This window comes from Ailuropoda melanoleuca, chromosome 13 (assembly GCF_002007445.2).
Source record: "Ailuropoda melanoleuca isolate Jingjing chromosome 13, ASM200744v2, whole genome shotgun sequence".
NCBI classification, from domain to species: Eukaryota; Metazoa; Chordata; class Mammalia; order Carnivora; family Ursidae; genus Ailuropoda; species Ailuropoda melanoleuca.
The window spans coordinates 50,618,777-50,641,842 of record NC_048230.1 but is presented as its reverse complement, the minus strand read 5'-3'; the positions used below and the strand labels follow the sequence as shown (position 1 = coordinate 50,641,842).

The following is a 23,066-nucleotide window of genomic DNA, read 5'->3' as shown; positions in this document are numbered from 1 at the left end:
TCCCTCCCTCCCTTCCTTTCTCTCTCTCTCTCTCTTTTGATTGATTGATTGATTGATTTAGAGAGAGCAGGGATAGGGGCAGAGGGAGAGAGGGAATCCTGAAGCCGACTCCCTGCTGAGCAGACATGGGCCTTGATCCCAGAACCCCCAGGTCATGACCTGAGCCAAAATCAAGAGTCGAATGCTTAACTGATTGAGCCACCCAGGCACCCCTGGGTGGATATTTCTTTAAAATATTTTCAAGTCATAGTTTTAAGGAATGCGGTAGAAGGGTCTGAGACACAGCAAAAGAAGTTGGGTAAAACCATGAGAATTCCTGTGTGAGACTGAGTACTACTTTTTGACAAAAATCCATTCTGTATCATCAGCTTTGGATGCCCCCAAGCCCTTGTAAAGCTGCACTTCATGTATGCTCCTTGGCAACCAAGCTTTTTACAAAACCTGAACATATTAGAACTTTTAAATTAAAATTTCAAAATTAAAAATCACTTTAAATGAAAAGGAATTGATACTAAGCTTACAAGCATATTTAGTTTTTATTCACCTAGACACGGAATATAAATATTACCTTGGGTAAAAATTGCAGAAGTGTTGGCCAATGCGAATGATAGCCCATAACCAAAATTTAATTTTAATTATGTTTTGTTTTTAATCATTTTCACCTATACTTTATGGCTCAATAATTATACCCATGCATACAGATTGTTTTGATCCCCCTTCTTATTTCTAGGGGGAAGAAGTGAGTTGACACTGCAGTCTGCTGTCTGTGGAGGTGTGGACTCAGATTGCGGGGAAGGGCTGCTTGCATACCAGTTCCCCTTCTACTCACTGCCTCTGTGACTGGGACAAGTTATAATCTGGCCTTGGTTTTGTCAACTGTAAAATGGAAATAACAACAACAGTAATACCCCCATAGCGTCATTGTGAGGATTAAATGAGATAATTTGTGTAAAGTGTTTGAATACCACTGTTCAGAAAAAGTCAAGGAGTGTTAGTTGTTGTTACATTTGGGCATGTGTGCTGCTGCTTTCTTTCCCCTGATGGTATATGCAAAAGGAGCTGGTCAGTTATATGTCCCTAGACTGCAGAAAGAGTCTTTTAAAGTATGCTGAATAACCAGTATTATATGAGAATCTGTATCATAATGGAGGTTTCTGGAGTATGCCTCAGGCATGGAAAATAGAATTCAACGAATATTCATTTAACAGCATATATGTGTAAGACACTGTGCTTGGTGCTGCAGAGGATATGCATGGGAGTAAGGCATAACGTTTAAAATCTCAGAAGCTAGACAAGGCAAATACTTGCGCTGTTTTATGAGACAGAATATGATAAGCACGGAGGGGGTTTTGAGAGGTTAAATAAGAGATGGTATGAGATGATCCATCTGGGAAAGAACGAGGAAAGGTGTCGCTGAGGAGGGAGTACTTGTCAGAGAGGATTCCAAGATTACGCTGGTGGAGTTGGGTACCCGACAGACCTTTCTGGCTCCGCTGCTTAACAGCTGTGTGATGTCTGACAAGTATGTTATCTCTGTCGGCCGCATTTTCCTTTCTATAAAATGGAGATTATGGTACCTACTTTGTAGGGCTGCTCTGGAAATTACAGGAGATGGAACATCCAGTGCTCAGGAGAGCTATTATTACTATCACGATCTAGACTAGAGGTTCTCAATCTTGCCTGCATCTTAGAATCACTTGGGGGAGCTTATAAAAAAACTATTAATTCCCTCTGTGCCACTGCAGACCAACTAAGTCAGAAATCTCCGTGAGGCCCAGGCAGTAGGGCTTTGCGAAAGTTCCTCCAAATGATTCCAGATACCTCATCTAGATTCTTGGTGCTCAGCTGTGGTGCGTGGCGCGGCGAGCTCAGCTGGGAATTTGCTAGAATGTGAGTTCTCAGGCCCCCCACCTTCTGAATCTGCATTTTATTTTATTTTTAAGATTTTATTTATTTATTCAACAGAGATAGAGACAGCCAGCGAGAGAGGGAACACAAGCAGGGGGAGTGGGAGAGGAAGAAGCAGGCTCACAGTGGAGGAGCCTGATGTGGGGCTCGATCTCATAACGCTGGGATCACCCCTGAGCTGAAGGCAGACGCTTAACCGCTGTGCCACCCAGGCGCCCCAGAATCTGCATCTTGTAACGAGGTCCTGCGGGTCTGAAAGCTCCCTGCAGACATCAGGACTCCTCCTTTGCAAACCACACTGACTAGCAAAGGAGAAGATTCAGCGTCTGTCCCACAACGTCAGCAGATCCCTGCCTCTTTTTTTCCCTCAGAAATTCAGCAACCAGCTGAAATATTTGGAGTTGGCATGTGTATCTGTCTATCCTAACAGCCCCTTCACATTCTTACGGAACCTTACACTTAGCAACAAGTCTTTCACGTATGTGACTTCACTTGCACCTAAGAGCGCCCCTCCAAGTCAGGCATCATTATGCCAACTTTACGGAGGGAAACCGAGGCCCAAAGGGCCCCAGATGGCTTAGGACGCCCCAGTCGGCAAACACGAGGTCGGGCCCGGACCCAGTCTGGCCGACGTCACCGCCGACCGAAGCGGCGTTCCATCGGCTTCTCCGAGTATGGCTTTGGACTTGAGTTGCCGGGAATCAGAAATATGCTAGACTTCTAATTCTCAAGAGAAAATACTAGCGATCCGCCATCAGCGGGGCTGCGAATTTATCAAAACGGTCGCTTGGTAACATGCAGGCGCACCCCACCAACTTTCGACCAATCCGCAAATTGCTGGCACTGTGACTCCTTCTCGGCGTCAATGGTGCTTCTGCGCATGTGCCACCGCTTCGTGGAAGGGGAAGCTTTTTTCTTTCTTCCCTGCCTTCCGGGCGACACAGGAAGTGGCTCCGAGGCGCCTGCGCGGTAGCTCCGCGGTAATTGGGGCAGTTTCTTCCACCCGCGCGAGGGTGTTTCGGCCTTGCGGTTTGTGTGCGCGGCCGTTCGCCTTCGCCTCCTCCGCGCCCGAGCGGGTTCGCAGGCTCCCGAGTCCTTCCCGCTGCTCGCCACCGACTCCCCGCCGCGGCGTGACTCTCAGGTAGGCCCCGTGTGGCCTCGCTCGCTCCCCGCCGCCATGGCGCCTCCGACGCCGGCCCCCCGCTGGAGTGCGCCCGGCAGCGAGGCACTTGGGCGCCAGCCGGCCGGTTAGCGAGCTTCATTACTGGCCCCTGGGAGGGGCTTTGGGGTCACCTCGGGTCTAACCCCGTCGTCCTTCTCTTGGGGAAACTGAGGCACCAGCAAGGGTCACAGAGTTGATAGCAGCGTCTGTCGTCTCCGCCCTTCCCCGTTAACACGTCTGGCTTATCAGACACATGCTCCCACCTACTCGGAGAAACCTTCCGTGACCCTTCTACGGAAGGGCATCCATCCCCTTCGGTCTCTCGTTCTCTCCCACATTTACCTTTCTTGGTTGCACTTATCTCTGAAATTAGTCTGTTCCTTTGTTTCTGTCCTCCTCTTGCAAGTATTTACTGTAAACACAGAGACACGCTGCTCCCAGGCAAGTGTCTGTAAAATACAAGCTGACTTGGTCCAGGCACCCTGCCGAAGGCCGGGTGTCTCTTAGAGAGGCGTCCAGACCGCCCTCTGTTCTTGGAGCTTATGTTTTCCTGGGGAAGAGGTTGATTGCACACAATACCAGGTCGTGACAGGTGCTAAGAAGAAAACAGGGTGGTGTTATCTGAGGTTGGATATGTTAAATCAGGAAGGCAGGGGAGCCTCTCAGGAGGTGACCTTTTTGAAAAAGGTAGGTCTAACAGCTTTATTGAAGTATAGCTTACCTGCTATCACCCATTTAAAGTGGACCTTTCGATGAGTTTGGGAAGTTGAATACAGTTTTGTAAACATCACGCCCAGTGTAGTTCGAGAACATTTCCATCACCACCCCCACCGCCCCACCTTCTCAGGAGACAACTTTTGAATTGGGATCTGAAGATTCAGACTGAGACAAATTTGGGGGAGGGCGAATCATCCCGGGCTGAAGGAACAGAGATAGTAGGAATGCTGCAGGGCAGGGCTGAGCTTGCTGTGTTCACAGGCGGAAAGGATGCCCCCAGAGCTGAAGAGGCTGGGATGTAGCAAGCGGCTCAGGTTCGGAGATTGGTTTGAGGTGTACACGTGTCCTCTGAACTTCTTGAAGGTTCCCCATGCCCTGTATAACGTGTGGTCCACATTGGCCAACTAATACTTGAATGACCGCTGCTAATTCCCTAAGTTCATCCCAAATGGCAGAAATGTTCTCTCCCAACTTGATAGCTGAAGAGAGGGAAGGAAGAGAAGAATTTTCAGGCACCGGGCATGCGAGCTCACTTGGTTTTAATGATTCCGTGAACTGGATGTTAGTGACTCTCTTTTTGTGAATGAGGAAATCAAGGTTAAGTAACCTGACCAAAGCCACGTAGCTAGTTCCTAGACTCTGGCTGCAGAACCCTTGTTATTCCTATGTTCACTCATGCAGTGAACTGGTGTTCCAAGTGCACCTCTAACCTTTGAGGCACAGGGAGTTGGCACACACCACTTCCTCTCACAAGGTTGCTTTCGGAGATATTAACGTGCTCAGAGCTGTTCCTTTGACCAGGATATCTGCACTCATTTTCTTCATGAAGTTGGGAATCCCAAATGCCTTTCCAAAATCCCTAACAATTTTCCCATTCTTTGTTGTCCACAGCATAATAGCAGACCTTTTGGTACTCAGTTACACCAAAGTGGATTACTTTTTAAAACTCCTTCTACAGAGAAATTGCTGAATCTTTGCCAGGACTGATTGCTTTTCTTAGTACTCCATGTGGAGATATTTACCTAAACCAGAGAAATTAGTGAAAAGAAAGTAAATTATCACTGAGTGCTGACCTGGAACAGTGGGGCCTTCTCCTATTTGACTGCTGTATTCCTGGTGCTAAGCTCAGGGTCTGAAATTATGTAAGAGGAGTGAATTTATCTTCTAGCTGTTGATTGAAAAGTACTTTGCTGTAGTATATTTTACTAATGGTGACAAATGTAAGAAGGAAATAAGGAAACTGGATGTGGGGTGTATGGGAACTCTTATCTTTACAGTTTTTTATAAATAAAAACTATCCTAAAATAGTTGATATTTAAAAAGCACTTATCACATTTTTTAAAGATTTCATTTATTTGACAGAGCGAGCTCGCAAGAGAGTGTGAGCGCAGGTGTGCGCACATAGGTAGGCAAAGCCACAGGCAGAGGGAGAGGGAAAACCAGGCTTCCTGCTGAGTAGAGAGCCTGATGTGGGACTTGATCCTGGGACCCTGGGATCATGACCTGAGCCGAAGGCAAACCCTTAACCGACTGAGCCACCCAAGTGCTCCTAGTATCACATATTTAGATCTCTTTGGAGGAGAGAAACCTGGCATCATAGAGTCTTTTTTCCCTTGTGTGACTTAATTAGCTTTATATTAGCTCTCAGTGATTACTGAAGAAAGGACCTGTCCTTTAACGTTTTCCATTATTTTTTAGGACCAAAATGAGTCTGTTTGGAACAACCTCGGGTTTTGGAACTAGTGGGACCAGCATGTTTGGCAGCACAAGCACAGATAACCACAACCCTATGAAGGTACTACATGGAGCTTCACGGGACTTAGAGGAAGTTACAGACCAGGGTTTCCCAGAGTGAGAGAAATCCAGTTAGCTTGGGAGCCTCCTTTGGGGCAAAAGCTCTGAAAATTGGTCTAGTCCACTTTCTCAAACTTGGAGCACAGAAGCGGTCTCCCCTGCACTAGTGTCCTGTGCCCCCTGACTTTGTTCATCACTTAAGTCACTGAGGTGCTTGTTAAAATTGTGTATTCCCAGGGCCCAGCCCACAACTGTTGAATTAGAATTTCCACTGGGGGGGGGCAGGCAGTGACTCTGATCAAGCACTTTGGGGCCAGAGTGAACTGGTGCGCCATCACGTGGAAAACATCATCATGGGCATTTCATTGAGAGTGCTGCTTCAAGTCCCAGCAGTGCTAGCCCTTCCACTGGCTTATTACTCCTTTTTTGGATCAAAGTAAGAAAGGTCCAATTCACTTAGTTCTTAGCGCAAGAAAAGTCCACCATGAGCGTTCAATGAGGAAGAAAACAATTTTGAATAAAATTGATGATGCATACATTGTAACATTGATTTCCCCCCCGCCCCCCAGGATATTGAAGTAACATCCTCTCCCGATGACAGCATTGGTTGTCTATCTTTCAGCCCACCAACCTTGCCTGGGAACTTTCTTATTGCAGGATCCTGGGCTAACGATGTAAGTAAGTGCTCCTTACGTGCATGGTCTAGAAGTCTTATCTCTTTGTATGGGCAAGGTTAGCTTTCCATTTGGCTTCATTCTTTCCCAAGTGAGGAGGCAGAGGTAAAGCTTATTCATGGCTTTTTAAAAGAAATCAGCTAGAGGGTGTGACCCTTCTGAGTGGGCAGACATCACTTGTTACACTGATTTTTGTTAAGAAAGCATGATCATCTGCATCACTCAGAAATTCCTCCTCTAGTTCAGTGACTTGACATGGATTCCCAAATCAGATGTAGTGTCATTGAGAATGACTGTTATCCATGGTGGTATACATAAACTTCTGGGTATCCTGAAAATGTTCTTGAGGCAAATGTTAAACTTCGGATATAGCACAAATCCTGCATGGACATTACATTTAACCTATTCTGTACAAAAAGGAAGACAAGAAATCATAGTGTACAAAAGGAAAGATAAAAACTCCAGTAGAAAAATAAGTGAAGGATGTGAGAGTCACTTAGCAGAAGGAGTGCGGATGGCCCATTAGTGTGAACTTGAACCATTCGGCCGCACTCATAAGCAGATAAATTCAAACTTCTGTGATGGACTCTATCAAGTTAACAAAATGAAAAGTTTAAAAGAATAACAGTTGGTTCCAGCAAAGAAAAGCTGAGACCTTACATGTACCGCTGGTAGGTATGTAAATTGATATAGCTCTTCTGAAGGCTAATTGGCAATATTTATCAGAAATCCTTAAGTTTATACCCTGCGTCTCAGTAGTTCCCCTCTGGGGCTTGAGGAAGATCTCCAATAATGTACTTTATGTGCATAACTGAGTGAATCTCTAAAGAGCTAAAGCACTGTGATCCTACTGTCCTCTCCGTCTTCTGATGCAGGATGTGAAGCTTAGAGATACAGAATAACTGGCCCAGGTCCCGCATCCAAGGGAGCGGCAGCCAGGATGCTGACCCAGCAGTATGACCCCGGACCTGTGCTCCTAGCCACTGCCTGATAGTGCCTCATTGCATTTTATTTCATTTAAAAGATTTTATTTATTTGTCAGAACGCACACAAGCAGGGGGAGCAGCAGGCGGGGGGAGAAGCAGGCTCACCGCTCTGCTTAGCAAGGAGCCTCATGTGGCACTTGATCCAAAGATCCTGGGATCATGACCTGAGCTGAAGGCAGATGCTTTGCTAGCTGAGCCACCAGGGTGTCCCAACCTCATTTTAAAAAGTCTTCATGCTAGTGGAAGTTTTGAAAATTGTAATATCAGATAATGTATTTTACGGTATGTTTGTGTGCTGGAAAACCATTTTAAAAGTTTGGAAAAGATTTTTCTGCAGCGGAGGGTGGCAGCGGGGGGTGAGGGGAGAACAGTAGGGGGAGGAAGGTTTGGTTTCTACATGTAGTTTCTGGAAAGACTTCACATGATTCACTGCTGAAAATGTTAGAAGAATGTTCAATGGCAGTTAATGCAAGGGAGAAAAGTTTCAATTAAAAGAGTGAAGGTACTCTATAATCTAGTTTCTTGAAGAAAATGTATGCATAGAAACATTGAAAGCACAATGAGCTATTAACTATAGTCTGGTGGGATTAAGGTGCTTTTTTATTTTCTTGTCACATTTACAAAATCTCTTAAGTAAAGTGGATTACATTTATAATTGGGAAAAAATATGTAAAAAACCATAGTATTCAGAGAAGAAAGGTAAGTTTCCCCTTTGATCTTGATTCTCTGAATGGTAATGATTGACAAATACATCTCATAGATGTGATGAGAAATTTATTCGCAGTTTCAGGCGGAAGCAAAAGAATTTGTCTATTCTGATGGCTTGAAAATAGGAATAGGAAAATAGCTACTTTAGTCGACTTTCCAGTTGCTTTATTTTTTTTAAGTTTATTTATTTATTTTAGAGAGGGAGCGTGAACAGGAGGGGCAGAGGGCGAGAGTCTTTAACAGACTCTGAAATGAGCACAGAGCCCAGCACTGGGCTCCATCCCACCACCCTGAGATCATGACCTGAGCTGAAACTGCAAATTGGACACTTGACCAACTGTGCCAGCCGGGCAGCCCTCAGTTGCTTTATTCTTAAAATTAGATAATTAGGTTGATATGAGAAGTTCCTGTATATTTAAGTTACACCCCAGTAGTGCACCCCAGTACTGGTGTTAAATGCATGTAGAATGTCTCGAGTTGCTATGTTTGCATTAATTTGTCCTATTACTGTAGGTTCGCTGCTGGGAAGTTCAAGATAGTGGACAGACGATTCCAAAAGCCCAGCAGATGCACACGGGGCCTGTGTTAGATGTCTGCTGGAGTGATGTAAGTTTCTTTCCATTTTTCATATTTTCTGCAACATAAAATGACGTGTTATCTGGAGTATTTATATATTTCTACTTTTACATAACCTGAACCACAAATAGCATGTATGTATACACGTCGTTGGAATTCTAAGTTTCTGAGTGTTAGTATAACAATTTATCGATATTCCTAATATAGTCAGTTAACGTTAGCTTTAGTTTATTTGAAAGTTTTTCTTGCATAAAAAGTTCATTATTTTATTGACACATTACCTTAAGCAAACAGTTGAATAATTTCTGGAAGCCCTTCCTACCTTTATGCCATGAATTTATGTCATTTTAAAATTAGAAGTTTAGTATTCCAGAAAGTAAATCCTAGAGAAAAAAAGAATCCTTTTCTGTTAATAGGTGTTTGAAGTCTTTTGGGATTTTGGAATTCTCTTTTTCCTCCCAAATCCTGAGCATCAGTAGTATAAGCAAATATGTTCAAGTTTATTTGGCTCTGAGCTTTTGTTATTGATTGGGGAGAATTTAACGAAGGGGCCCTTTCACAAAGGTGCAGCTGAAAGGAAGGTAAGCGGTGAGCCACAGCAAGGGCTATGGCTGTAAAGGGGACCATCCCCTAGGTAAAGGAGGAGCCAGCGCGTTGACAGCTCAGCCTTTCTCTCCCTTTTGCCACCGCTGCCCCGTGACTGAACCCAGCAGAGGCAAGAACACAAGGGCCTGAGTGACAGGGGCAGAGAAGATGTACCTCCATTATGAGGAAGCTAAGCCTCCAGGCCCCTCCCAGGCCTTATATGTAATTTTTAGTCAGATTCATTAGGTATGAGTTGCAGACAATAAAATTGAACCTTTTTAGTGTATAGTTCTGTCAGTTTTGAGAAATGCGTAGACTTGTCAGAATATAGAACATCTGCCCCAGATTCCCTCCTGCCCTTTAAACGCTCCTCAGTTCCTGGCCGCTGGAAACCACCAGTGTGTCTTCTGACCCTGTGGTTCTGCTTGTCCCAGAATGTCACGTGCGTAGTCCTGTACCGTGTCACCTTGGAGTCAGGCCGCTTTCACTCAGCAGAATGCACCTGAGACCATGCCGGTCGTTATGTCAGTAGTTTGTCCTGCTGAGCAGTGTCCCATTGTGTGGATGTGTCACTGTTTGTTCACCCAGCCACCAGAAAGACATTTGGGTTGATTCCCATTTTGGTCATTATCGATAATGCCGCCGTAAACAATTGCGCACTGGATTTTCTGTGAACAAAAGTTTGCGTTTCTCCTGGGTAATTATCTACTAGTGGGATTGCTGTGTCGTATGTTAAGTGTATGTTTAACTTTGAGAAATTGCCGAACGTATTTTATGTTGTCATTTTCAGATTACACCATACATTTATGTGATCTTACTTAATTTATAACTAACAAGTGATTCTATTTATAAATATTTTGAGATGGTTTAGGAGCCAGAATTGCTCCAGTTTTCATCATGAGCTGTGATAGGCTTCTCTGAGCATTTTTGTCATCTGAAAAATGTTTTCTTGACCTATCTGATTGGGTTATTATAAGATTAATAGTATATCTGTGATAACAATTTGAAAAGTGATGCATTTATTGCATATACAACTTATTTTTAGTTTACATGTGGAAAAGTAGCAACTTGAGTAAGTTGAAAATCTTTCTGATTTATTTTGCCTGTCTTTTTTTACGATTGGGTAATGGATCAGAATGTAAAGTTTCTTATAAAGTAGGGTAAGAAGTAGAATTAACTGATACGGAATTCCATTGCCCACATGTTACTGAGTGGTTGTTGGCATTTCTAAAAACAAAGACAGCCTATTTCCTTCTTCCAAGTTGTGCGTCATCTAATGGAGGAATCAAACGCGGTAATGACGAGTTCTCCTATAGTGAGCCGAGCTCTGAGAGGGGCGGGGTGTCCTGGTGCTGGCTTGTGGGGAACACAGAAAGCAGCTATAAATTTTGGGAGGCGTGCCGTGAAGGCCTCACTGAGGGGACGAGTTGAACTGAATCTTAAGAGAGGAATGAACTGTGTGCCTGTGGCTTTTTGAGCATTGTGTCGTCCAGCTCAGGCTGAAGTTCGGATGTGGGTTCTTACTCTTCAGCATTTTTACTTCGGCAGGTTACTTAATCTGTTTCTTCATTTGTAAAATGAAGGTAATAATTATTACAACAGATGATATTTAATTATGCAGATAATTATCAGGCTCCGCTAGTATGCTAAAGGCCTGGGGATATGGTGGAAAGTGAAAGAGACAAGGTGGGCGAATACCATATTCATGGAACTCCTGGTCTGTCAGGACAGACAGACAGACAGAATTGCAGGTAGTAGAGCGTTGTGGCAGCTAGACTGCATCTGCATAAAGTGACTAGCACGGGGTTAGTTGACAGACTTGTCTGAGGGGACATACTGAATGGCTGAGTCTAGACCCAGACCCAGACCTTATTGGCTCCAGAGCCCATGTGCTTGACAGCCTCCCTCAGAGGCTTACAGGAAGGGAAATGGGCTAGTGTGGGAGGCGGGAGAGCATTCGTGAGAGGAGGCTACACATGTAGCAACAGCACAGACGCACGAAAGAGCTGGAGTTAGAGTTGCCTTTGCGGCATAAAACCCAAACTTGGCGAAGGTGATTCTTCGGCACTGTAAGGACATGGGTCACTGTGCGGCCGTCGCAGTGTGGAGAGCAGCTGGCTGGAGAGCACGTGGAAATACTGTTTCTCTGCCCTGGCCTTCTGCTAGATTAGCCTCCATGTCAGTGTGCTGCTGGGATGTGGCACGCTGCTGCTCCGTAGTGCTGGCTACAGCTGGTAGGATGGGCATTCTCTCAGTCAATGAGATTGAGAGGCCAGTGTATTGCTCAGGGTAGCCCACTACATCCATGGCTATCTTTCTAAGGATTTATGGAGTTACCCTTATAACTTCACTGATCGAGAAGCAGGTTTTATCTTTTCTTTTTAGTTGGAGAACAGGTGACTTTATATCAGAAGAAATTTTTGCTAAGGAATGGCAGTAAATCTTTGAGCCTTGGAATCAGAAATGAGATAATTTAGCGCACTGGTCATCTGACTATGGCCCATGGGCCAGATACAGCCCACTGCCTATTTTTGTAAATAAAGTTTTATTGGCACACAGCCACACTCATTCATTTACGTAACATGTATGGTTGCTTTCAAGCTATTATAACAGTAAAGGAGTTGCAACAGAGACCTATAAAGACTAAAATATTCCCTAAGTAAATGGCCCTTTAAGAAGAAATTTGCTAACCACTGGTCTAGATTTTCCATTTAGTTTTTTCTCTAAAAATTACCTTGTGCTTCTTCATTTATGACCTAATTTTTGAGTTCTATATTTGAATATCTTTAAAACCACTACACAATGATTACTAATTTGTTAAGCTGTTCTGTAGTTTTCATAGGATCAATGATTACTGAAAATTAGTGTTGTTTCATGGTGTGCACTTTAGAATGCTGTTAGATACAGAGCCGAACAAACATATGTGATAGATGTATATGTGTGTATACAGAGAGTGAATGATGCACTAAATGTGGCAAAATGTTTACCATTGGTGATTCTAGGTGAAGGGTTTATGGGTGTTCATTGTTTTATTCTTGTAACTTTTGTGAAGGCTTGAAATTGATCAAAAAAGGCTTGAAGTTGGGGTGCCTGGGTGGCTGTTTGTTAAGTGTCTGCCTTTGGCTCGGGTCATGGTCCCAGAGTCCTGGGATCGAACCCTGTGTCAGGCTCTCTTCTCAGCGGAGAGCCTGCTTCTCCCTCTCCCTCTGCCTGCTGCCTTGCCTGCTTGTGTGCTCACACACGCTCTTCCCACCCCTCCTCCCGCTGGTGAAATAAATAAACAAAAATCTTTAAAAAAAAAAAAAAGGCTTGAAATTAACTAGAATAAGAAAAAAATGTGTAAGTGACCCCTGGTACTACGTATAGATGCAGGATTTGCAAAAACTACTCTTGGAAGGTAGTCAGTGGCCCATGAGAAAGGAGCAGGTCAGGGGTGGGAGACTTCATTTTCCCTGTATAACTTCAAATTTGTTTGAATTTTTTTATCCTGTTTATTTGTTATGTCTTAGAAAAATAAATTAGTAATAAAGAAATAGGGTGAAAGTGTGTTTTGTATATGACAGTAGAGTTTATAATACACGGGTCCCCAAATAATTAGAAAAATAAAAATTGCAAAACAAAACCTTTAGTATGATCAACCTAACATACAGATAGAAATTTTATTTATTTATTTAGAATGACAGATTTTCTTGATTTTCTTTTAGGATGGGAGCAAAGTATTTACAGCGTCATGTGATAAAACTGCCAAAATGTGGGACCTCAACAGTAATCAAGCAATACAGATAGCACAGGTAATAAACACTGCGTACAGAAAGGCTGGTGCCTGGGGTTGTGATGACTTTTAAATTCTAATTCTCTAGTATAGAAAAAATGTAGTTGACTTTACCAGGTCATTTAGACTTGATTCCAGAAAGCTCTTCAGCGTCAGAGTAACACCAGGGTAATAACCATTCTTATTCCTGCTGGCGTTTCATACATGGTCTGTCTTGGATCTTCCATATGTGCATAAGTGAGGATGGGGTCCTAAGGACTTAGTGACATTAAAGCTTATCAAAGACAGATGTTCCAAGTGGGCCTCAACATTCATGTGTTTGATGTTCTGACAGCCATGTGGGGCTTGCCTTTTACCAACTGCATTTGGACACTGGTTCATTCGACGAATATTTAGTGAATGCCCTCTCTGTGCCAGGCGCTGCCGGTAGGGGTAGAGACACAGCAGTGAGTAAGCCCCTGGAGCTTTTAGTCTACCAGGAACAGCAGGCTTGAAGGGCAGAAGTAATGAAGCTCGGGGAAGCGAGAACCAGAGGGTCTGACCTGTCAGGAAGGGGGGCCTCTTGACACGAAACCATTTTCGGAAAGGCATTACCTACTCCGAGCTCACAGTATATGTGCCAGAAGCATCTCTTTGATCTCTTCATTAACATCACCGTCAATAAATGAAATTGGTAGAGTTCCCTCCTAGTTATTTCTGAGTATCTCCCTGGGGAGGGGCTTACTTTGACTCTCATTATGGGTAAAATAAAACTAATGTTTGTCAGGATGGAAAGTAGATACATGTTCTTAGGTTAAATTGAATGTCACGATCGTTGGGAAGGGATATCCTTTGGTGTTTGTTTGGTGTGACCTCAGTATTTAAATTTGTACCTTCTCTTTGAGTTTCCAGAACTGAAGCTGCTTAGCACGTAGTTACATTTATCTTGATCTGTTTTGGTTTGTCTTGCAAGCACGATGCTCCTGTGAAAACCGTACATTGGATCAAAGCACCAAACTACAGCTGTGTGATGACTGGGAGTTGGGATAAGACTCTGAAGGTATGATAGACCAGTGAGGGTCCTGCGTGGCCTGACTAGGAGTGACATTAATTCTTACACTGTTTGAACTGTAGCTCTGAATGGTCACTTACTGGCTTTTTTTCTTTTTTTTTTTTCTTTTAGTTTTGGGATACACGATCATCAAATCCTATGATGGTTTTGCAGCTGCCTGAAAGATGTTACTGTGCTGATGTGGTAAGGAATTTCTAACTTAATGTATATCATTTTAAGAGAAATAAAAATTTCTTACCTTATAACATCTTGCAGTTAGAGGGTAATCTAAAAATTCCTCTAACTTGAAAAATCAATACACAGAAGATATAGTTCAGATTGCCTCAGTCATATTAAATCAGGAGATTTTTGTGCTGCGTTTGTCTCCAAATACTAAATACTGGTTGTCAAGTTTTTTTGTCATTTGTTATTTGAACATGTGCAGGGAGCCGTTTGCCCTCAATATATAACATTTATTGGTGGCTGTAGGAAAGTGGGCAATAACTGTGTGGTGTGGTGTTGGATCTTTGGGGACTGTCTGAGTGGAAGAGAAACTGAAGAACTTTCTCTGTCTATTTGGTTATAAGTCTTAAAGTTTTGTGCTAATGGCCAGTAATTCCACTTTTAGGAATTTATCATGAGAAAAATAAAGACGCAGATGTTCTGTATAATGTAATGAAAGCTTGGATGTGGCCTGATGAGCCAACAAGACCAGTGAGGTGAAATGAACTCGTTTGAGGGAATATTGGACGGCAGCTGCTAGTATTCTCGGAATACATGCCTTGAGTGAAGGATATGAATTATTTAGGAACATACTACATATGCATGCCTGGTGCTAGAGAAGCCCCAGGGGAAAACAGCATGACATTAACATCAGCATTTGAAAGGGTGGTGTAGGTGACTTTTATTTCTTTCTATTCCTCAGTATTTTTTTAAAATAATCCTATATTTTATAGTTTTAAAAAATGAGTCTTTTAAAAACGGGTGTTCTACTTTCAAATAATTATTTCCCTAGATTTTCATGAAAAATGTGGTATGATTGGATTTTTAAACTTAAAAAGATTCAGACTTATTTTTGTGAGTCTAAAAACATGGATCTAATATTTTGGTATTAAAAAAACACATTCCTTGGGGCACCTGGGTGGCATAGTGGTTAAGCGTCTGCCTTCGGCTCAGGGCGTGATCCCGGCGTTGTGGGATCGAGCCCCACATCAGGCTCCTCCGCTATGAGCCTGCTTCTTCCCCTCCCACTCCCCCCTGCTTGTGTTCTCTCTCTCGCTGGCTGTCTCTATCTCTGTCGAATAAATAAATAAAATCTTTAAAAAAAAAAAAAACAAGAAAACCCACATTCCTTCATTTTAAGCATGTTTCTGCTTCCCTCCATTCCCTAGATCTACCCTATGGCCGTGGTGGCAACTGCAGAGAGAGGACTGATTGTCTACCAGTTAGAGAATCAACCTTCTGAGTTCAGGAGGATAGAATCTCCACTGAAACATCAGGTGAGTCACAGGTCCGATCAGGAAGCATGTACTTTGTACGTGTCACGTGTGGAATGCCGTTGTACTTTCAGACACCTTGAAGTAGTTTCTAAGGGGTGAATTTAAGGACACAAGCACACGTATTTTGTGAGTAGATACTGTCCATCCCTGGAGGAGCCTGACTTCTCTCTCGTCTCTGGATGTGCCCCTGGGGGCTACTCGCTGCTGCGTACAGTCGTGAACCTTGTGGATGGGCTCTGTCGGGTCCTAGCGTCCAGCCTCAGCTCTGCCCTCATCGGGCCCGTACAACACCAGGCTTTTTCCTGCAGTCTCCCCACCCGCCACAGACTTCTCGGTTTTCTTCACTCTCTTCTAACTCCTAGGCTCTCCCTCCTCTAGCCTTTGTCTCAGCCGATCAGCTCAGCTCCTGCTCAGAGAACGTAGTGGCGGGAAACTTCTTGTGTTCTTCTGGGGAATCTAGAAGTCTGCCTGCACCTGCATCTTCCCTTGCCTTTCTCCTGCCAGTTAGGTGAGGTCTGTGCTCTGTGAAGGCCGGTTTTGTGGTGGGGTGCCATGGTTGACCCCCCTCCCCAGGGGTATCTGGACACTTGCGCCCCCCCCCCCCCCCCGCCGTTGGCACCACTAGCACGGACACGTGCTCCGGTCTCACTCATCCTAGAAAACAGACTCTCTTGGCCCACATCCTGTGGTACCACCTGGACTCCTTTTCCTTTGCAGCTGAGCATCTCACATGAGCTTTCTTGGTTGACTTACCTCCCACTCATTTCTCACCCGACTTTGCTGAGACTTCTGCTGAAACTGTTTTTGCTTGGCCACCAATGGCTTCCTCATCCATAATTCCAGTGAACACTGACCAGCCCTCAGCTCAGCAGAGCAGCATTCACCACTGTTCTTACATGTTCTCAAACACCCTGTCCCTGGCCTCTGTAATGCCCACCTCTTAGCCCCTGCCTCTCTGGTGACTAGTTCTTTTTCCTTGCTGGTTCTTGCTGCGTGTTGGGGTTCCCCAGGCCTCTGCCCTTGCCCGCCACTTTCTCTGCTGAAGCAGAGCCTCATCTCTTGACCTTGCTGTCACTTAGTATACCTTGTGGGCCCGGACCTCCGGTCCCCAGCAGACTTCCCCCCCGGGGATCCCTGCAGGGACACCCACAGTCTGACAGCTGCCTTGCATGTCTTCCCAGCGTCTCAGCCCAGCAGTATCTCACACTAAACTCGGGACTGCTTTCTACGGACCTTTAGATGTTACCTCTCTTCAGGCTTCTCCCTGGCTGTTTTCCCCAAAACTGTGTGTGTATGTATATGTTTTATAGATCTCCGCATAACATGTGTTTCGCATTCTGTCTCATGTTGCCCATTGCAATGTAGACTTGCGGGAGCAGAGATTTCTCTTTGTTGCCACCTTGTCCCCAGCTCCTGGAGGCAGGCCTGATGCGTAGAAGGGTTCTGCAGCTGTTCGCTGAGTGAACAGCCTTAACCTGCTCCTCCCTCCGCCCTCGGCCGCCACCCCCGTGCACTCTGCATCTCGTGAGATGGGAGCTCCACCTGCTCTGTCCGAGCTGGAAATCTGGATGTCCTCCTTGCTCTGCTCCTCCTCCTTTTGTCTCGCTGACCCCCAGGTTCCCTCCTGCCCTGCAGGTGGTCTGGAATCTGTTCATTTTGTTCCTTCCCTCCTCCTGCATCTAATCTGAGTCTCCTTGCGTGAGTGTGAGAGCTTAGATCTTGGCCTGCCTTTGATCCATTCTCCATGCTTGGGTCAGGGGGCTCTCATAGTGGCACATATGACTGGCACATCTCTGCTTAAAAACACAGCACTGACTCCTCACTTCCCTTTGGATAAATCCCAGATTCCTTGATAAAACCTAATCTGACTGGCTTCACTTCTTGCTGCCTGTGCCAGACACCGTGGCCTCTCATTTGCTGAGCCATGCCCTCAGCATTTGCACAGGGCCACTGTGTGGTTGTGTTCTTGTAAATGGGAGCCCCCCAAAGGTGTGCAGTTGCTGGTCTCTGTGTTGTGTGTTAGAGCCTGTGCTGAGCATGGGAGGCACAGGCATGGTTCCTGCTGACTTACAGGCTTTTGCCTCTTTTCATTAATTCTCTTTCCACTCACAAAAGTAATGGGTTTGTTGTTCAAAAAAAGGCAAATGGTATAGAAACAGAGCTAGCATATTTTTTTCCATTTACTTAGGACATATGTGCTCTAGCAAGTGTCACAGTAACAGAAACTGCTTTTTACCTTCATCTTCTATGGCTTCATCCCCAGGCTCTGGTCCTGCCCCCATGCCTCCTGAACTCATGCAAGATAAGACCTCAGTTTGGGTAGGGTGGGTGGGCCTCTGGAGTAGGCCAGGTCGTCATGACCAGAAGGAGGGAGTGAGGACCCAGGCCCTGGTCTCTGCTCCTCTGCCCCTGGTGGCTGGGTCATGGGCTCTTTTGTGGGATCTTCTGTAGAGTCCAGGAGACCCTCCTTTGGGTCACCCCAAAATGAGGTAAACATTATGTGCCTTCACTTTGTTATGAAATCTTGTATCTTACATTGTGATAACATACAATTTTTTCCTTTCAAACCGTAGCATCGATGTGTGGCTATTTTTAAAGACAAACAGAACAAGCCGACTGGCTTTGCCCTGGGAAGCATTGAGGGCAGGGTTGCTATTCACTACATCAACCCCCCAAATCCGTAAGTGGGCTTGATTTTGCTTGCAAATTTTCACTTGAGACTTTTTCAGAAAGGAAAACTTATTTGAGCCTTTGCTTTTCAGTGCCAAAGATAACTTTACCTTCAAATGTCACCGCTCGAACGGAACCAATACCTCAGCTCCTCAGGACATCTATGCGGTATGGTTTTAGAAACTTTGACCTTGAGAACACATCTAGAAACTAGACTTGGAGGTGGGTGGCTGAGTCATTGCAGGGCCAGGAAAGCTCACTCTGTCAGTGCACGTTCACAGGCAGAGATCAATGGCTTATGCTGTGGGCCCTGGTTTTCTGTCCACATTGACCATCTTTGCTCTCTGTCTGCTGCTGAGTGCGAGTGGACGGCTCTCTCAGGAGGGCCTTCCCCCTCCTTCTGAGTGCTGCCCAACTGTACATACGTAGTAAAACAAGAAATTGCTGATTGTTGAAAAAGGCATTTCCCTGAGGTCCACTTTTTGGCGTCCCTGGCTACATACTTGTTAACTTGGGCTAACTTGTGTTCGTAACAAGAGATGCGATTCGGTTGTGGGCTGGTCGTTGATTCCAGAAGTGCGATTGGTTTCTCCTTCGATCCGCGGGCCACGGGCACTCAGGAAGTGGCAGTCCACACATTTTGTTTCCCGAGTGAAGCAGGAGGCACGTATTGGTACAAACCTGATTTCCCCTCCCTCCTCCACTGCTTCTCATCGTGAGTGTTAATCCTTGTAGGTAAACGGGATCGCTTTCCATCCTGTCCATGGCACCCTTGCAACTGTGGGTTCTGATGGTAGATTCAGCTTTTGGGACAAAGATGCCAGAACGAAACTAAAAACTTCAGAACAGTTAGATCAACCGATATCGGCTTGCTGCTTCAATCACAATGGAAATATATTTGCCTACGCTTCCAGCTACGACTGGTCAAAGGTGAGCATTCCCAGGCCTGCTGGGCACTCTAAGGCAGCAGCGCCAGGGTCTGGAGTCGGAAGGCCTGGGCTTGAGTTGTGACTCTTCTCTGGACTTGCTGGTGACCTTCACAGGTCACCATCCCGTCACTGCAAAGGGAAATAGCCGGCCTTCCTCACGAGATGTGGGGACTCCGCGAAATCATACCTGTAGAGCCTTTCCCTGGGAACCTGCCCCTGGGAAGGGTGTGGTCATTGGCCAGAAGCCGAGGTGAGCTGCAGGCCGTTACTCCAGGAGGCTGTAGGTCATTCAGTGAGGCCTGAGGCGGTTGCCAGAGAGTGAGAGGGTGCAGCGAGGGCGGCTGGGAGGCTGGAGGGGCGGCAGGGCCAGGGCCAGGTCATGGGGCTTTCGCTGGAGGCATTGCTTCTTTGTTTCTTATCTGGGGAGGGGAGTTAGGGGCTGACAGGGTCATGGCTGCATTTTTGAGGCATCCCAGCGTGGTGGTAAGGGAGCAGACTCGGGGATTGGGGCTCCAGGCTGCTGGCTAATGGCTGATGTTTCTCGGCCAGCCCACGTGTTTGCTTCTCAGCTGCTGGTTCTCCTGGATTGTTTGTTCATTTTTCTTATGCTATCCCCCAGCCCCCCTCTCCACAGCAGCCTTCCAGACTTTGCCTGCCCTTGCTGCCCAGGTTCCTGACTCATGAGGTCGCCCGCTTCACCCGGAAAGGCTTTGTCCGTCGTCCCCCGCCCACCGCAGTGTCTTTCCCTTTCACCTGCTCGCGTGCCTGCCTCCCACCCCAGACGTGCCCGAGACTCCCTCACACTCCTCTGTTCCCTTCTCCTTCTGTGAGCACCTTCTCTCCCTGCCCACCAGCTCCTGGTCCTCTGTCTGTAAGCACACATTCAAGCCTTCAGCCATGCCAAAGCTAGCCGAGAAGCCTTGTTTTCCTCAACTGATCAGCGTGTCGGTGGGGGTTAACACCCGCTGGCTTCCGTTCCTTTGGCTGCCTCCCGGGTGCCGCCCTTCCTCATCAGCTCCAGCCTGACTGGTTCTCCTTGGGGTTCTCCCAGTACAAACCAGTGACCCTTCAGTCTCTGACTTGGTTCCTGGGCTCGCTCTCCACTTCTCTTCCAGTGTCCCTGTCCCGACAGCATGAGCGCACGGTGTGCCTTCACTTCCGGAGATGAAAGTCCTGTAGTTCCCGCACACATGTCCTTTATCCTCCAGGCTGGCGGCCTCTCCTGGGTTCCTCCTTTGAGTCAGTTACTGTTCACCTGGAGTCTTGGTGTCACCTTTAATTCTCTCTTGGAAGAGCTGGGCAGTCCCCATCTCTGGTGGCTTTACCTGCGGTGCCCCTGCCCGCCCGGCCTCCGCACCCGAGCCCTCTCTCACCGGGAGTGTGCCGATGCGAGCCGGGCAGCTGTGCCGTGTCTCTCGAAGCTGCTTTGCTGAGGTATCGTGGAGGTGCAGTAGTGCACGGTGGTCGGTTTCAACATCCGTGTGGACCTGGGAAGCCATGACCGCGGTGCAGATAACCTTGTTGTTTTAAGATAACAGTTTTATCTCCCCCAGAAGTTTCCGTGTGTGTTGCCTTCATCCTTCCCACAGACACACAACCCTCGATCTGCTTTCTGTCATGATAGATGAGCTCGCGTTTTCTAGAGTTTGATGTCAGAGGAGTCCTCTGCTACATACTCTTTCTGGCCTGGCTGCTTTGTCCCGGTGTAAGGATCGTGGCATTCACCCACGGTGCTGAGTGGCTCTCTCGCCTGTGCTGTTCTGCTGCCGAGCGGGCTGTGGTACAGGGTGCCACAGGTTTATCTGTCTACCTGTGGCGGCCACACATGCGGTTCTTACAAAGGGTGCCTTTTCTGGTTCTGCCGGGCTGGGGCTGGAGCCAGGCTGGGACCTGGGGCCTTGGTGTCTCCACGGGCTTTTCGAAGGGCCTCCCTGGTCTGCGTGCTCAGCCCGTGTCTCGCTCAGGACGCTGCATGTTGCAGGCGTTGAAAAATTGGAAGTCGGTTGAAAGAAGTGAGAAAGCTCATTGCTGTGAATGCTGTTCAAGATGAACCATCTGAACAGTTAATGTCAACTTACAGTAGGAGTTACTGAAATTATAATCTTTTTAATTTAAAAAGAGTTGCTTTGGGAATTTCACATTGTTCTTAGTTTAAGGAAAGTTCTCTCCGGGATGAAATTGTAATCACATAGGATCAGTGTCATGAGCTTGCTGCCAGAACGTAACGGTCCAGAAGGGACCGTTATGATGAGAACTTACGGTATGTTATGATGAGAACTTACGGTCACCATTGAGCTAAACTTCCAGAACCGTCTGGGCATATCTGTTAAGGGATGAGAACAAAACACCTTGTTGCGTTAGAGGAGGCAGAGTGCAGCCAGAGGCCCTTCCCATCTCCCTATTCCAGGTCTTCGGATCACCTGAGGTGCCCACTTCTCTGCCTTGCCCACAACCCTCCTTCACTGTCCTGTCACTGTGAACGCCACGTACAACTTCTGTGGCTCCTGTTCCTTTTCCCTGGGGGATAATGTTCAAAGGCCTCAGTCTGTCCTTCACAGTCCTTCATAGTCTAGTCTCATCCTGATTTCCAGGCTCCCCCAGAGTTGCACAGCTCCCCTTCTGCCTCCCCACGGGCACACACACACTGACCACCACATGTACTTGCACTTCTCTCTGGGTCTGTGTGGATGGCTAATCCCCCCCGGAAGTCATAGAGCAGATGTCTCCTCTTCTGTGAAACCTCAGGTCTGAGCCAGTCCTCCACCGCCCTCCCTGGAGGCCTTGCTCCTGCGGGCAGGCACCTTGGTATTGAAATGGTGGTGGGTTGAAGAGTCTTAGCAGTGAAAATATGTAAAAGATCATCCCTCTAAGTGGGACACCGGGGACAAGATTTCCACCAAGTCCTTAACCTTTCCTCTGAAACCAGAGTTTAAACTTGTTTAACATTTGACTTTTCTTTCCCTCCATAAACCTGTTTCATTCTCCTAGATACCTTATGTTTCGTGCACGTAGCACAGGACTTGGCATATACAAAGTGCTCACAAAATGCTAATTTTTGCTTCTTAATGGTAAGATTGTTGTGTGTGTTTTTTCTCCCTCTCTAGGGACATGAATTTTATAATCCCCAAAAGAAAAATTACATTTTCCTGCGTAATGCAGCCGAAGAGCTAAAACCCAGGAATAAGAAGTAGTGGCCAGAGACTTCTGGGTTGTCCAGAGTTGTTTCCTCTCCACTCTGCCTCATCTTTGTACGGATTTGGGTCCCAGTGTTTGGTAGGTTGTCAGCCCTGGATGTGGATTTCAAGCCCCGGAGGAAACAATGTCCTTGATCAGCAGTCAGGAGCCCCGCTGGCCCCAGTGACTGTCCGTCTCTCCATTCCACTGCCTGTTACAGATTTCTTCTGTGACTCCACGGGGATTGAAATGATTCTAGAAGTTAGATTCCTGTGGGCGACACAGGTATCTTGCAGTGCTTCATTCAGCCGTGTATGTATTCGAGAACATTGGGAAACATTCTATGAACGCTGTACTGTATTTTGTAATAAAATGTTTTGAAGATTCCCTACTAAGCTCCCTTCGTGTGTCTCTCCCCATGCCTGCCCCGTGAGCTCTGAAATGGCCATCCTGTCCCGCAGCGTCCTGGGTTTGATTCGTGATTGGAGCCGCCCTTGGGGCCGCACATCCATCTTGCCCCTTAGGAGAGAGGGAGTCCTGAGCTGTGACTCTGCGTGTGGCGAGTCTAGTGGCAGCGTTGAGCACAAGCGGGCAGAGGCTGAATGTGTGTTTCCCTGCTTCTCCATTCCCTCTTTAACCTCCCCAGTGGTGTTTGGCTCTGCTGGGCAGGGGTCCCAGTGGCCGGAACGGGGCCTGTCCGTGTGCTGAGGGGCAGGCCTTTGCGAGCAAGCCCAAGTGGGTGATGTTTGTGTGGCCTTCAAGTTAGGACCTGAGCCCCCCGCGTCACAGGTGCTCTTCAGTCGTACGCCAGTACTGGTAGGTTTTTGGGGTTTTTTGTTTTTATTTCTTGTCATTTAAAATTCTTGATTGGTAAGTATCTGA

At 46.4% G+C, this 23,066-nt stretch overlaps 1 protein-coding gene across 1 annotated transcript; it reads left to right on the top strand.

Moving 5' to 3' along the window:
• Nucleotides 1–2,857: 2,857 nt before the first annotated feature.
• Nucleotides 2,858–22,575, top strand: RAE1 (ribonucleic acid export 1). The gene is made up of 12 exons (XM_002915525.4): nt 2,858–3,049; nt 5,486–5,582; nt 6,151–6,255; nt 8,463–8,555; nt 12,815–12,901; nt 13,835–13,921; nt 14,045–14,116; nt 15,304–15,411; nt 17,985–18,091; nt 18,174–18,249; nt 18,817–19,011; nt 22,115–22,575. The coding sequence occupies exons 2-12, from the start codon at nt 5,493–5,495 to the stop codon at nt 22,199–22,201; spliced, it is 1,107 nt and encodes a 368-aa protein (XP_002915571.1). The 5' UTR covers nt 2,858–3,049; nt 5,486–5,492; the 3' UTR covers nt 22,202–22,575.
• The last annotated feature ends 491 nt before the right edge of the window (nt 22,576–23,066 follow it).

Bases quoted from the DNA above. Each gene is read 5' to 3' on its own strand.
- RAE1 (XM_002915525.4), top strand. From the start codon at position 5,493: ATGAGTCTGTTTGGAACAACCTCGGGTTTTGGAACTAGTGGGACCAGC. The intron at 14,117-15,303 runs GTAAGGAATTTC...TCCATTCCCTAG, and splicing joins GATGTTACTGTGCTGATGTG to ATCTACCCTATGGCCGTGGT. The intron at 15,412-17,984 runs GTGAGTCACAGG...TTCAAACCGTAG, and splicing joins AATCTCCACTGAAACATCAG to CATCGATGTGTGGCTATTTT.